General features: G+C 38.3%; 1 protein-coding gene across 1 annotated transcript; it reads left to right on the plus strand.

Annotated features, from left to right (window-relative positions):
* The first annotated feature begins 867 nt into the window (after positions 1-867).
* On the plus strand, positions 868-10024 carry LOC132096602 (angiomotin-like 2a). The gene is made up of 10 exons (XM_059502057.1): positions 868-1126; positions 1945-2679; positions 2946-3108; positions 4010-4211; positions 5271-5566; positions 5726-5913; positions 7784-7873; positions 7982-8133; positions 9389-9508; positions 9724-10024. Exons 1-10 carry the CDS (start codon positions 1086-1088, stop codon positions 9807-9809), a joined length of 2073 nt encoding a protein of 690 aa, XP_059358040.1. The 5' UTR covers positions 868-1085; the 3' UTR covers positions 9810-10024.
* Positions 10025-11843: the final 1819 nt, after the last annotated feature.

Consider the following 11843-nt stretch of genomic DNA (forward strand, 5'->3'; position numbering starts at 1 on the left):
CTAAGTTGGAAATACCCTGCTATCAGTCCAATCAAGAGGGGAATGTGTACAGTATAAAGGATTGCTCAATATCATAACACGAGAGCAAATAAAGTTTTCCTGGTTATTTTAAACATCATGCTCTTTGCCTTGTGCCCTTTCATTGGAAATCTGCTGCTTGATCTCAACGTATAGTCCAACCCGACTGATTAAACATTGCTGCCAGTTCACTCTGTGGAATTCCACACATGCCCATTTATTATGGATTAAGTCAGGAGGAACCTGAGGATTCATAGACAACCACAGGGCAAGTAAGAAAAGTTACCACCCTGTCTGCCATAGCAGGGTGTTACCTCTCCGTTTTCTGCTGGTGATTTGTGTTTTTACTATTGAAATAAACTAGGGGAGACAAAGGTGAAGGTATACACTGTCCTATTTGGGTACATTACATGTTTTTATTGTGGTGGCAAAGCTGAATTTTCAGCAGCCTATAAAGACTAGACAAAACAGATACATTAAAAATGTGAAAGAAAAAAAATGCAGTTGAAGTCAGTAGAATACAAAGGCAAAGAAAACCTATGCCCGCTTAGTACTAGAAAATATGCTTAAACGTTTATAAGATACGCCTAAATACGCAAAGGGTGATCTTCTAGCTCTAGTCATTTGTATCCCTTTGTATCTTGTGTCAACACGTTTGCATACCTTTCAGATTGGGTCACACCTTTTGACACCTTTTCTCTGTTAATGTGACATCACTGCTCAGCCTCTCTGTAGTAAAACACGGCTTTATGTTGCCATGGATTTACTTCGACCACAACTGGGCCGTTTTCTTAAATAACAGGACTTTCAGCGAAAACCTGAGCGCTCTGCTGTGAGAGCGCCGGTGGATGTAAAGGGAACTGCAGCAGCTGGGTTAAATGGCTCTTTTTCTCTCTTTTCATTTTTGATCCCTAAGCTCAGCTCACACATTCCGATCATTCCAGGCGCGCAGTTATTTATGAGAGTGGAGCGCGCGCCTACTAGCTCATATCCCAACCAGACCCGAACACAACGAGGAGATAAAACACACACAGAAGACATTAGTTGGATTACTTGGATTATTACACATGCCATTAACAGAATCCGTGTGGAATGAAAGTTTTAGTGGGTAAGTTAATCGAGTTAATTGAGTTTAATGATCAGTAGCAGCGAACGCTTTCGTTCAATATTGACTTAATCGGCAGAAAACGGAATATATGAAACTTTATGTATAACACCGATGATTCCGAATCGATTTGAGGACGATATATTGTTGCTGAGTAAAAGTTAGAACAAAATTGTGTCAGGGTTATGGCGTTTAATTCGCTCGGGATGTATTAATAGGGATAAAGAAGATTTCACATTGAGCTTCTTTGAGCGCGCTGCTTGTCTGGATGATCATATATATATATATATATATATATATATATATATAGTTGTTGGTAAATGGAATGTGTTTTTTCGGTTTTTATTTTGGAATTGCTAATATTTTATTTATTTTTCATAATTATTTGACTTAGTTATTTTTTTATTTATGTAATTGTTTACATTATTATTATTGTTGTTGTTATTGTTCTTAATTGTAACTATATGGTACAAAGTGGATATGGCTTGTCCCTTCCATAGGGGTTAATATAGTTGGTTTAGTCATTAAACATTTGCTTATTATTTGATTTATGCAAGTTAAATCATGTTGCCAAATGAAGCTCGTTTTTATTAGGTGACGACATTTTTAGATTTATTTAATTTTATCTTTATCTTATTTTTTTTTTTTATACTGTTGCTTAATATGACACTTTTTCTAAATTGATAATAATAGTTTAAAATAATAAAATAATAGAGCACTTAAAAATTGTTTAAAAATAATACAGCTCTTAGACCTTTTCAAATAACTATTGACTATTGAAAAATCATAATCTTTTCTTGGATCGGTCTCTTGCCCTCCAGGTCCATTTCAGATCATAAATACTCGTCTCCATCAAATAAAATGAGAGGTGAAGAAGCATCTAGTACTGTCCTGCACAGACTAATCCAAGAACAGCTTCGCTATGGAAACCCCACAGATACCCGCACACTCCTGGCCATCCAGCAGCAGGCCCTGAGACGAGGAGGAGGTGTTGGGGGTGCTAACAGAGGAGCTGGTTCTTCACAGTCTTCATCTGAGAGCCTCAGCCAGGAGGAGCCCCAGTCTCCTCAGCTCTCTGCGCGCCAAGAACCCCAGGGTCAAGAGCACCAGGTGGACTACCAGCACTCTGAGAACTACACAACATACCCACACCACGGCGAGGAGCTGCCCACCTATGAACAAGCCAAGGCTCAGTCTCAGCATTTAGCCTCCCAGTGGTGGCAATCGCCCAGGGGCTGCTCACTACAGGATAGTGAAACCATCCCAAAGCCCTGTGAGGAGGAAGACACCTGGGATCCGAAGCGAGGCCACATACGGTCACTCAGTGAGAGGCTTCTGCAGTTTTCAGTTGAGCGCAGTAAAATGCCTACAACATGTTCTGCCAGTTACCCTCAGATACATGGATATCATGCAAACCAGCACTTACAATATAACCAGCAAGGACTGGAGTACAATAAGCAGGTTCCTTATACAGAGTACCCCTTTCCTGCACAACAAGCAGCGGAGTATGAACTTTACTACAAAGCACCACCATCATTTAATTCCCAGCACAACAGGTAACAATGGCAAAATTTACAATTAAGAACAGCTGACATTTGATTTGGGGACACAATATATGCAATTCCTACAGTTTTGACATACTTTATAGGATGTGTCATTATGACTAACTGTCTGTTGGCTGATGCTATGGCTGAGTATGCAAAATGGGACGTGCTGATGTAGTTTGTCATCCAGCTACACTAATGTACTAAGATGAACTGAATCTCATCGTTTTAGTTTTTTTTTTTTTTTAAACTAACATGAAAATTATTATCTTGTTCAGACTTCAAACACCAGAGGTTTGCCATAGACTGTCCACATCTCCCCCTGCTGGCAGGGAGGTCACAGCTTGCAGTAGCAGTCAACTGGAAATGCTAATGAACGAGAATAAAAGACTGAAACAGGAACTAGAGGGACACACTGAGAAGGTCCTCAGAATTCAGAAGGTAAAAGCACATGACTCTGAAATGTACTTTTTGTAAAGAAATTAGAAATTAGAAATTAAAATAGCACAGGCTACATGTGTCTTTCAACAAGTTATAGGTAATTCTGTATTATATCTTAAAACAATTCTCTTTCTGTTCTATTTAAATTCTATATTTAATGGATAGTGGTAGGCTGTTTACAACAGATTATATATGAAAAACTTATAAAGACAGAGACACTTTATTTGTGCATATGTGAGTGATTATTACATATGAAGTGTTACATATACTGGATACATTAAACCAATAAGTATAACAAGATTATTTTGTAGTTTTCACTTGACTTGGCTAAATTCCAAAAGGCAATGAAGTGTTTCCAATGGATTACATCAGTGCAGTTAAGCGGCTGCTCACTCTGAAAGAATGATAATTACACAGGTTTAAGCGTTTACCCATCAGGCCACTGCCTTGTGTAAACATGCCTGGGATGATGGAGTCATGGTTAACGCTATCCTGGTCTTTCCATATGGGATTCCTGAACACCTTCTCTGTTCTGTGCTCTTAAGGAGCGTTCATATTTACAATTGCTTGATGAAAGTCAATCCAATAGGAACCTGCAGTTTTGAATGATGGCGAAAAAGTTCTGTACATAGATTTTGCTAGTTTTCAAAATGGTTATATTAATTTGCATGCTGACCAAATCAGACAGATTTGAAAGTGACTTCTGTGACTTCCGTTATGCATTTCTACACAATTGACAATTGGCCCTTTTTGCCCACAAAATTTCACTAATGCAACTATGCCTTTAATCATAACCAGCTATGTCGATTGCTAACCATCTTTAAGTATTTCTGAGACTGTCTATTTTAGACTGACACATCTGACTTGCTATTTACAGTAACTGTCTTTTCTTTTCCCCAAGCTGGAACAAGAGATCCAAAGGATCTCAGAGGCCTACGAAACTCTGATGAAGGGCTGCGCTAAAAGAGAGACTCTAGAGCAAGCTCTAAGAAACAAGCTGATGGCGGAGATCAAGAGGCTGCAGCATTCAAGCATTCAAGCGGCAAAAGAAGCCGAAGCTGCCGACCAGAACCAGAATGTTATTGAGAAGCTCCTTCTGCAGAGTGAGTTTATGAACACAGCAATATTAAACCTCATTACTGCTTCACATGCTCTAGATATTTCTTAATCCAGAGTTGCACTCCAAATGTGAAGAGCAAAAGTGCTTATAGAGGGAATGTATTTCCAATTAGAACATTCCAATGCAGGAATTTCACTCACATAACAGTGCCTCACTTGATCTGAACAGTCAGAAAAGAGGATTAAATTTCAGAAGTGACTTAGCTTTAGTATGAGACAGATAACATCTGTCACTGCTCTTGTCTGCTTCACATGGACAATTAATGAAATGTTCTTCTCAGCGATCACTTAATTTCCGTTAAGAGTGGGAAGATGATGATGAGTTTTCCAGTCACTGATGGTAAATAAGTGAAACAGTCTGAAGCTTCGGGATGTGGGTCAAAGTGAGAGTGGTTCACTGCTTCTCCTTCCCTCTGCATTCCTTAAGCGCTTGCGTAAATGAGGCGCTCTGGATTTTGCGATTGAATTCCTGAGCAGGAAGTCAATGGGGAGTGGTTCTGGAGAGGGCCTGCATAAACATTCCTTCAGCTTCTTTCTCACGTCCAGTGGTTGCAGAACCATTTAGCTTTAGCTTTAATTGATTTTTATTTTAATAGTTAATTGCCTGCACTAATCTGTATATTTTAGTTCATTTCAGTTTTATTTCAATGAATGAAAACAATTTTAATAGTTAACCTACAAGAATGGCTTGGAACTGAACCAATACTTTGCTAGAGTAATGCATTACACAGATGATTTATACATTTATATTAAATATAAAAAAAATAGATGGCCCATATTGTGACATCACAGCCAAAATGCCACCATCCACGCCACTTTTTAATATCAAATAACACCCATTAACCACTTCAGCTGTTATTTTGATTTTTTGAGAATTAGGCATATGCAATATTGGACCCACCGGTGGGTCCCCAGAGTTGATGTGGTTAACGTGCCTTAACTTGGCATGTGGGGACCATCTTCGGCTCTCAAAGCAATGGACCTGTTCATATCCATTTCATTTACAAACACAGAGCTCAGTTTTTTTCTATCTTATCTGACAGATGAAGAACAGCAGCTTCAGTGTGCACATCTGGAGCAGGAGGTTCAGCATCTGCGAAATGAAGTGGAGAACCATCAGTGCAGAAGCGAGGCCCTGGAGATGGCACTGAGGTCCACGCAGACGCGCAGCCAGCAGCTGTGGTCGGAGCTGCAGAGGAAGAGAGCGTATGTGGAGAAGGTTGAGCGTCTGCAGGGGGCTCTAACTCAGCTGCAGACGACCTGCAAGAAAAGAGAAGGGCTGGAAACACGCCTGAGGACACGGCTGGAGCAGGAACTGCGGAGCCTCCGAAATCAGCAGGTACTGAGACAAAACGGTGCTTTGTATTGAACTGTTCTGATGTTTCTAAGCATTGTATTTTAGGGCTGTTTCCTTCCAGTGAAGCTAAGAATAGCTTTAGACTTCAGATCAGGACATTACAATGATCTTACAATTTGTTTGCTTTTTTTTTGTCCACAGCGGCAGCCGCAGTCAGTCTGCGGAGTGTCCCACGTGAGTGTTTCCACACTTCAAGAGTTTCTGCGGGAGAAAGAAGAACGCATTCTGTCGCTGGAGGCCGACAAGACACGATGGGAACAAAAATACTTGGAGGAGAAGACCATGAGGGAGTTTGCGATGGATGCCGCTGCCACCGCTGCAGCTCAAAGGTAAAAAAGGAGATCAGTGTCAAAATCTTCAGAGTATATTGTGCTTTTTAGACTAATTAGGGGCCAAGCACCGAAGGTGCGTAGACACCTATTGTATCCGTTAGGATTCTTATTATTATTCTGCTTCTTCTTCCGCCGCAAGTCTATAGCAGCCCATAGAACCGCTTGCGGGAAAGTTGTGCAATTTGGCACACTGATAGAGGACAATATCAACATTAACCATAGCATGTTTAGAGACTCTGACTCCAACTCTCTAGCGTCACCACTTGTCCAAAGATTAAAAGTTTCTATGCTAATAACTTTTGAACCGTAAGCCACAAAAGTACAATTATTTTTCCTCTGAATCCTTGGCTTATGCCAAGTCGAATGAACACCAAAATTCACCGTTCATTTTTTGCTATATTTTATTGTTTGTAAAACATACTTTTTCAAACTCGTCCTAGCCGGTTAGTCCGATTTTCACGAAAATTGGCTCAGATCATCTTCAGACCATGCTGGCAAAAAGTTATGGAATTCAGGTTGATTCATCCAACCGTTCTCGAATGACACGTGAACAAATTTGACGAAAAGCACGCAAGAATGCATGTGAGGCTATATCTCGGCAACAGTTTGGCATATTGAAACCAAACTTGGTGTGTGTTATAATAACCATGGCCCGAGACTACCTGCAGTGTTTCGACGCAGTGCCACCTAGTGGTCAGGAGATATGAAAAATGCATATTTTTGCTTATAACTTCTGAATGGTTTGGCAAAATCACACAACTGGTCTTTTTAGATTCAGCGAGTCATGTCGAGTCGAATGATATCAAATTTTCCCGTGTCAGCCATTTTAGGCGTCGGCCATTTTGAATTATGTTTTAAAATGCTGTATTTTTTTAACGCATTATCGTATCATTACGAAAATAATTACAAAAATCTTCTGCTCCATGCCCTGAAGGTACTCAAAAGGTTTGTTTGCAGCGCCATATTGTGGTCAAGAGTTATAATTAAATATCACAAAAATGCTAATAACTTTTGAATAAATTAGACTATTGAAGTGAAAATGGTCTCACTATATTTTGTGGATAATGCCGAGAGCATCGATACCAATTATGTGAAAATTGGCCATACTTCCTGTCCGCCATTTTGATTAATGTTGAAAACCTACTTTTTCGAACTCCTCCTAGACCGATTTTCACCAAATTTGACGTGAATCATCTTCAGACCATGCTGGCACAAAGTTATGGATTTTGTGTCGATATACGAAACGGTTCTCATTTAGCGCATCAACGAATTTGCTGGAAGGGTGCAAAAATGCATTTGAGGCTGTATCTCTGCAACGCTTTGACATATTTGCACCAAACTTTGTATGTGTCATCACCACCTCACACTGACCATGCCACATAAATTTGGCAGAGTAATAAACCATTCATTAACCATGAATAATTACACTTATAAAAATGCTAATAACTTTTTAATGCATTAGCCTATTGCAACTGGTCTCAAAATATTCCCTGGCTTATGCTGGCAACATAGATACTAAATATGCCAGATTAAGCTGAACTTCCGGTCCGCCATTTTGATTTATGTTGAAAACCTACATTTTCGAACTCCTCATCAATCGTTAGTCTGATTTTCATCAAAATTGAATCAGATGATCTTCAGACTGTGCTGACACAAAGTTATGGATTTGTGTCGATAGACAAAACCGTTTTCGCATACCACAGCCATTTCAATTACAATCATCCTAAATTGGTTTAATTGCTCATTGTTGCACTTCGTGTGATGCTCCATTCCATGCTTAGCTCCTCAACTTTCCGCTGGAGTGCTTGGCCCCGTAATTGCTGCTTGCAGCTATATTTTCTAATTGCTTTTGTTCTAAACTTTACAGAGACACAACCATCATCAACCATTCGCCCTGCCATTCGTTCATTGAGGAGCTCCCATCATCTGAGTACAGGAACCAGGAGGTAGAAAACCGGTAAGAGTGCCACCCCTTAGTGCATCTTAAAATACATTTCAGTTGTATTTAATGATCCATTTTGGATTTTAGGATTGTAAAGGACTCATAAGTTTAATATGTTGTCAGGATCCGTGCCCTGTACACCCAAATCCTGGAAAAGGACACAGTGATTAGCATCCTGAAGCAGAAGTTGCAACAGGAGCAGAAGAGAGATTCAGGTGCTGAGCCCTCCATCACCATCGCTCATTCACCGGTTACACACACTGCCCAGGGCAAAGGTTAGTGTCGATGCTAAGTAGCGTTCACTAGCTAAGATTTTACCAGCTAAATTAGTGTTTCACTAAAATTTGCATTGTTTACTTCTAAAGATTCATTACCAGTAGTGCTTGATGTTAATTAGTGTTAACTAGTTAAACATTCAGCAGCTAAGTTATTAGGTTAGTTGCTAGTTAAGTTAACTTATATTATGACTAACTTTAGCATTAGAGTTCACTGCTAGTTAGCAGTTATTAGTTAAGTTAGTGTCTAAATAACATTGATGTTTACAAATAATTAGCTTTTACTAGTGTTCACTGATAATTAGTGTTTATTTAAGCTTATACTAGTTGCAAGCTATGCTTTTACTAGATAAGTTATTGCTTGACTAAAATTAGCATAAGGGTTCACTCCTAATTGGCAAAGTTAGTATCTGACTAATATTAGCATTAGATTTCACTGCTAGTTAGCAGTTACAAGTTAAGTTAGTGTTTGACTTACATTAGCACTGATGTTTACTATTAATTAACTTTTACCAGTTAGGTTAGTGTTCACTGATAATAAGTTTTGACTAACATTAGCATTAGTCTTCACTGAAAATTAACTTTGACCGGTGTTCTGTCGATTTGTCCTACGCTATCACATTTTCCTACCTCCCATTAAAACAGTGGGTAGTACAATTCGACAACGAAAAATGCTACTGTAAATTTATGGATTATTAACGTCTACACCTACCACAACCCTAAACCTACCCTTACAGTACTGCAAATGCAGTAATTATGTGTTATATTCGCGTTGTAGCTAGAAGGGATACAGTTACAGGAAACCAACAATAAATATTATTTTCTACCAATTAGATTGCGTTTTTATTAAAGTCTACACCTACCCCAACCCTAACCTAGCCCTAACCTACCCTTACAGTAATGCAGATACATTAAATATCGTTGTTTAGTATGAGAAAAAGGACGCGATATTGATGTGTGCATTCACAGTAAACCTTGGTAGGAAAATCTAACGCGTAGGATAAAATGTCAGGACACCGGTTTATTTGCTTATAGTAGTCACTAGCTAAGCTTTTGCAAGGTAAATTATTGCCTGACTAAAATTCACTGTTTGCTATCAAATTGCATTTACTAGTTACAATTGTGACTGACTAAAATTAGCATTAGTGTTCACTCCTAAAGTTAGTATCAAAGTTAGTATCATTAGTGTTCACTGAGAATAACATAAAATTAGTTGAGAAGAATTTGTTATGAATTCTTATGGATCTTTTTCCAGGGAAGAGTCATTCCAGTAACCCAGCGACTAGTACGTCTCATTCAGCGCGCGCTCTGGTAGCAGCCCCGGGACAACCTGAAGCAGCAACAGATCAAACCTCCCACACGGAGACCAGCTCTGGTGAGTCAACTTTGAGCCATTTTATGCATGATATGGGATGAGAGGATACTTTATGAGAAACTAACTGAAAATATGACACACTAATTGAGAGATAAAGATTAAAAGTCGGAAAGTCATTCGGGATCTTTTTAAATAAGTCTACCACTGATGACTTTCTCCTGATGTAATCCCTCGTTTTGTGATAATTGATTAATATTTGTTAATATTTTTCATAGATAACATCCAGAAAGCACCATCTGCTGTGGACCTTTTCAAGGGCCTGGATAATGTGTCGGCTGAAGCAGAGGAGATCTTCATTTGATGAAGAACACTTGGACAAACTGCCCTGAAAAATAAATGTTGAAGAGCTCAGAGAGATATTAAATGACACCACATCATTATACTGTTGTGAAGCCAGAATTCAGATAAACAGAAGAGCTACTCAAAAATCTCATGTGTAAGAGGGAGCTGAGCTCTACTCTTAAAGCTACATCTCCAGTCTGCTATCTTTTGAAAGATAAGACTGTTTTACAGTGGTATTTTTTTTGGTATTTACAGCCGTCCCGTACAAGAGGGTGGACACAAACTACTAAAATGTCCTGACTATTGCATTGTCCCTCGTCTCAGAAGACTTGTGGTAACTTCACCACACTCCAGTTCAATTGACTCTCTACTTGAGACTTATGCTCTTGCATGTATCTTTTCCACCGCATCTTTATCAATTGTTATAAATGGTTACATTTTTCTCATGTTTTTTTTGTTTATGGCTGCTACGCCCTTCAGCTATTCTTTTACATTGCATTTCTAGGATCGGCATACTTAACACTGTCACGTTGTGCGAGACAAAAACATTACATAGACCTAGTAGTCTAAAAGAACATTTAGAGAGAAAACCAATTGTATTATATTATAATTAGCTTTTTTGCATTTTGTTTTGGAATGTGTTCACTCTAAAATGGCACATTTGCTGGTCAAGGTGTCATTTCAAATTAAATATTAATATATATTTTGTACAATTGTTTGGTTGTGTTGGAATGTAATGCCGAGGAACTGATGCCAAAGAGCATTTCAGAAAAGTACATGTGCTTAAATCACATGGTCAAGGGTTGACCTCTTCTATTTAATCAATGAAAGATGTGAATGTTCTGAAACATTTCAACATTTACAATAAAGCTATTAATATATAAAACCATGTGTCTCTTGGTTTGTGAAGGCCTTGGGAATTTTTTGTTGGTTCCAGCAAGCACCATCTACTGGATTACACCCCGTTTCAGACATTCCAAGTATTCTCTCACACATGCAGTCCAAGAAAGATGAACAATTATAATTGAATACCAGTGAGGGGCATTCCAGCTCTCATATTTCACCAGAGAAAAACTCAAGCTATTTCCCTCAGGCTCACCTTTAGCCACATTTTATGCTCAGACTTCTGAGGCATTCAGACAAACATTCTGCTTTTGAGAGAGAACAATAGATAACTCGCTCAAAGCTGACTCACCCAACATTGACTAACCTATCCAGCCTGTAACTGACAAAGCCAACTCAATATTCCTTAGTGTAGTCACATGCTTTGAAACATGGTATTGATGCCACACTCCAACTATAGAACATATAGATCTGCATTAGGTGTGATGTTTAGCTTTTAACTAATTCCTCTTTGTGACAGTAATGAGAGGCATCTTAGACTCGCACTACTCATGAGGAAGTTGTTTGTGGGTGATCTTACTGTCAGTCAGTTGTTTACAAGGTACTCAACTGTGTAAAAACTGGGCAGCTCACACATACCCAACATGTAATCCTGCAATCAAAACATTTGCTGAAAATATAACTTGATAACATAACTTGTCACATGCTTAAACATATAATATATGCTAATAATATAACTTGTAATGAAGCAAAAAAGATCAAATAATAAAATGTCAAATGGAAGATTTTTCCCTTGTGTTTTCAGATTGTGCATTAAAACCTCTCAAAACTGACTTGTAATAGAAGGTGCATAAATAAACCAATGAATGATATATATATATATATATATATATATATATATATATATATATATATATATATATATATATATATATATATATATACAGTACAGACCAAAAGTTTGGACACACCTTTTCATTCAAAGAGTTTTCTTTATTTTCATGACTATGAAAATTGTAGATTCACACTGAAGGCATCAAAACTATGAATTGACACATGTGGAATTATATATGGAATTATAAACATAACAAAAAAGTGTGAAACAACTGAAAATATGTCATATTCTAGGTTCTTCAAAGTAGCCACCTTTTGCTTTGATTACTGCTTTGCACACTCTTGGCTTTCTCTTGATGAGCTTCAAGAGGTAGTC

The sequence above is a fragment of the Carassius carassius genome, chromosome 20 (genome assembly GCF_963082965.1).
Source record: "Carassius carassius chromosome 20, fCarCar2.1, whole genome shotgun sequence".
Classification (NCBI taxonomy): domain Eukaryota; kingdom Metazoa; phylum Chordata; class Actinopteri; order Cypriniformes; family Cyprinidae; genus Carassius; species Carassius carassius.

What these genes read in the sequence shown, in the direction of transcription:
- LOC132096602 (XM_059502057.1), top strand. Translation starts at nt 1,086, where the DNA reads ATGCCATTAACAGAATCCGTGTGGAATGAAAGTTTTAGTGG. An exon ending in ACACACTGCCCAGGGCAAAG is followed by an intron (nt 8,134 to 9,388) that starts GTTAGTGTCGAT and finishes ATCTTTTTCCAG; the next exon opens with GGAAGAGTCATTCCAGTAAC. An exon ending in CCACACGGAGACCAGCTCTG is followed by an intron (nt 9,509 to 9,723) that starts GTGAGTCAACTT and finishes TATTTTTCATAG; the next exon opens with ATAACATCCAGAAAGCACCA.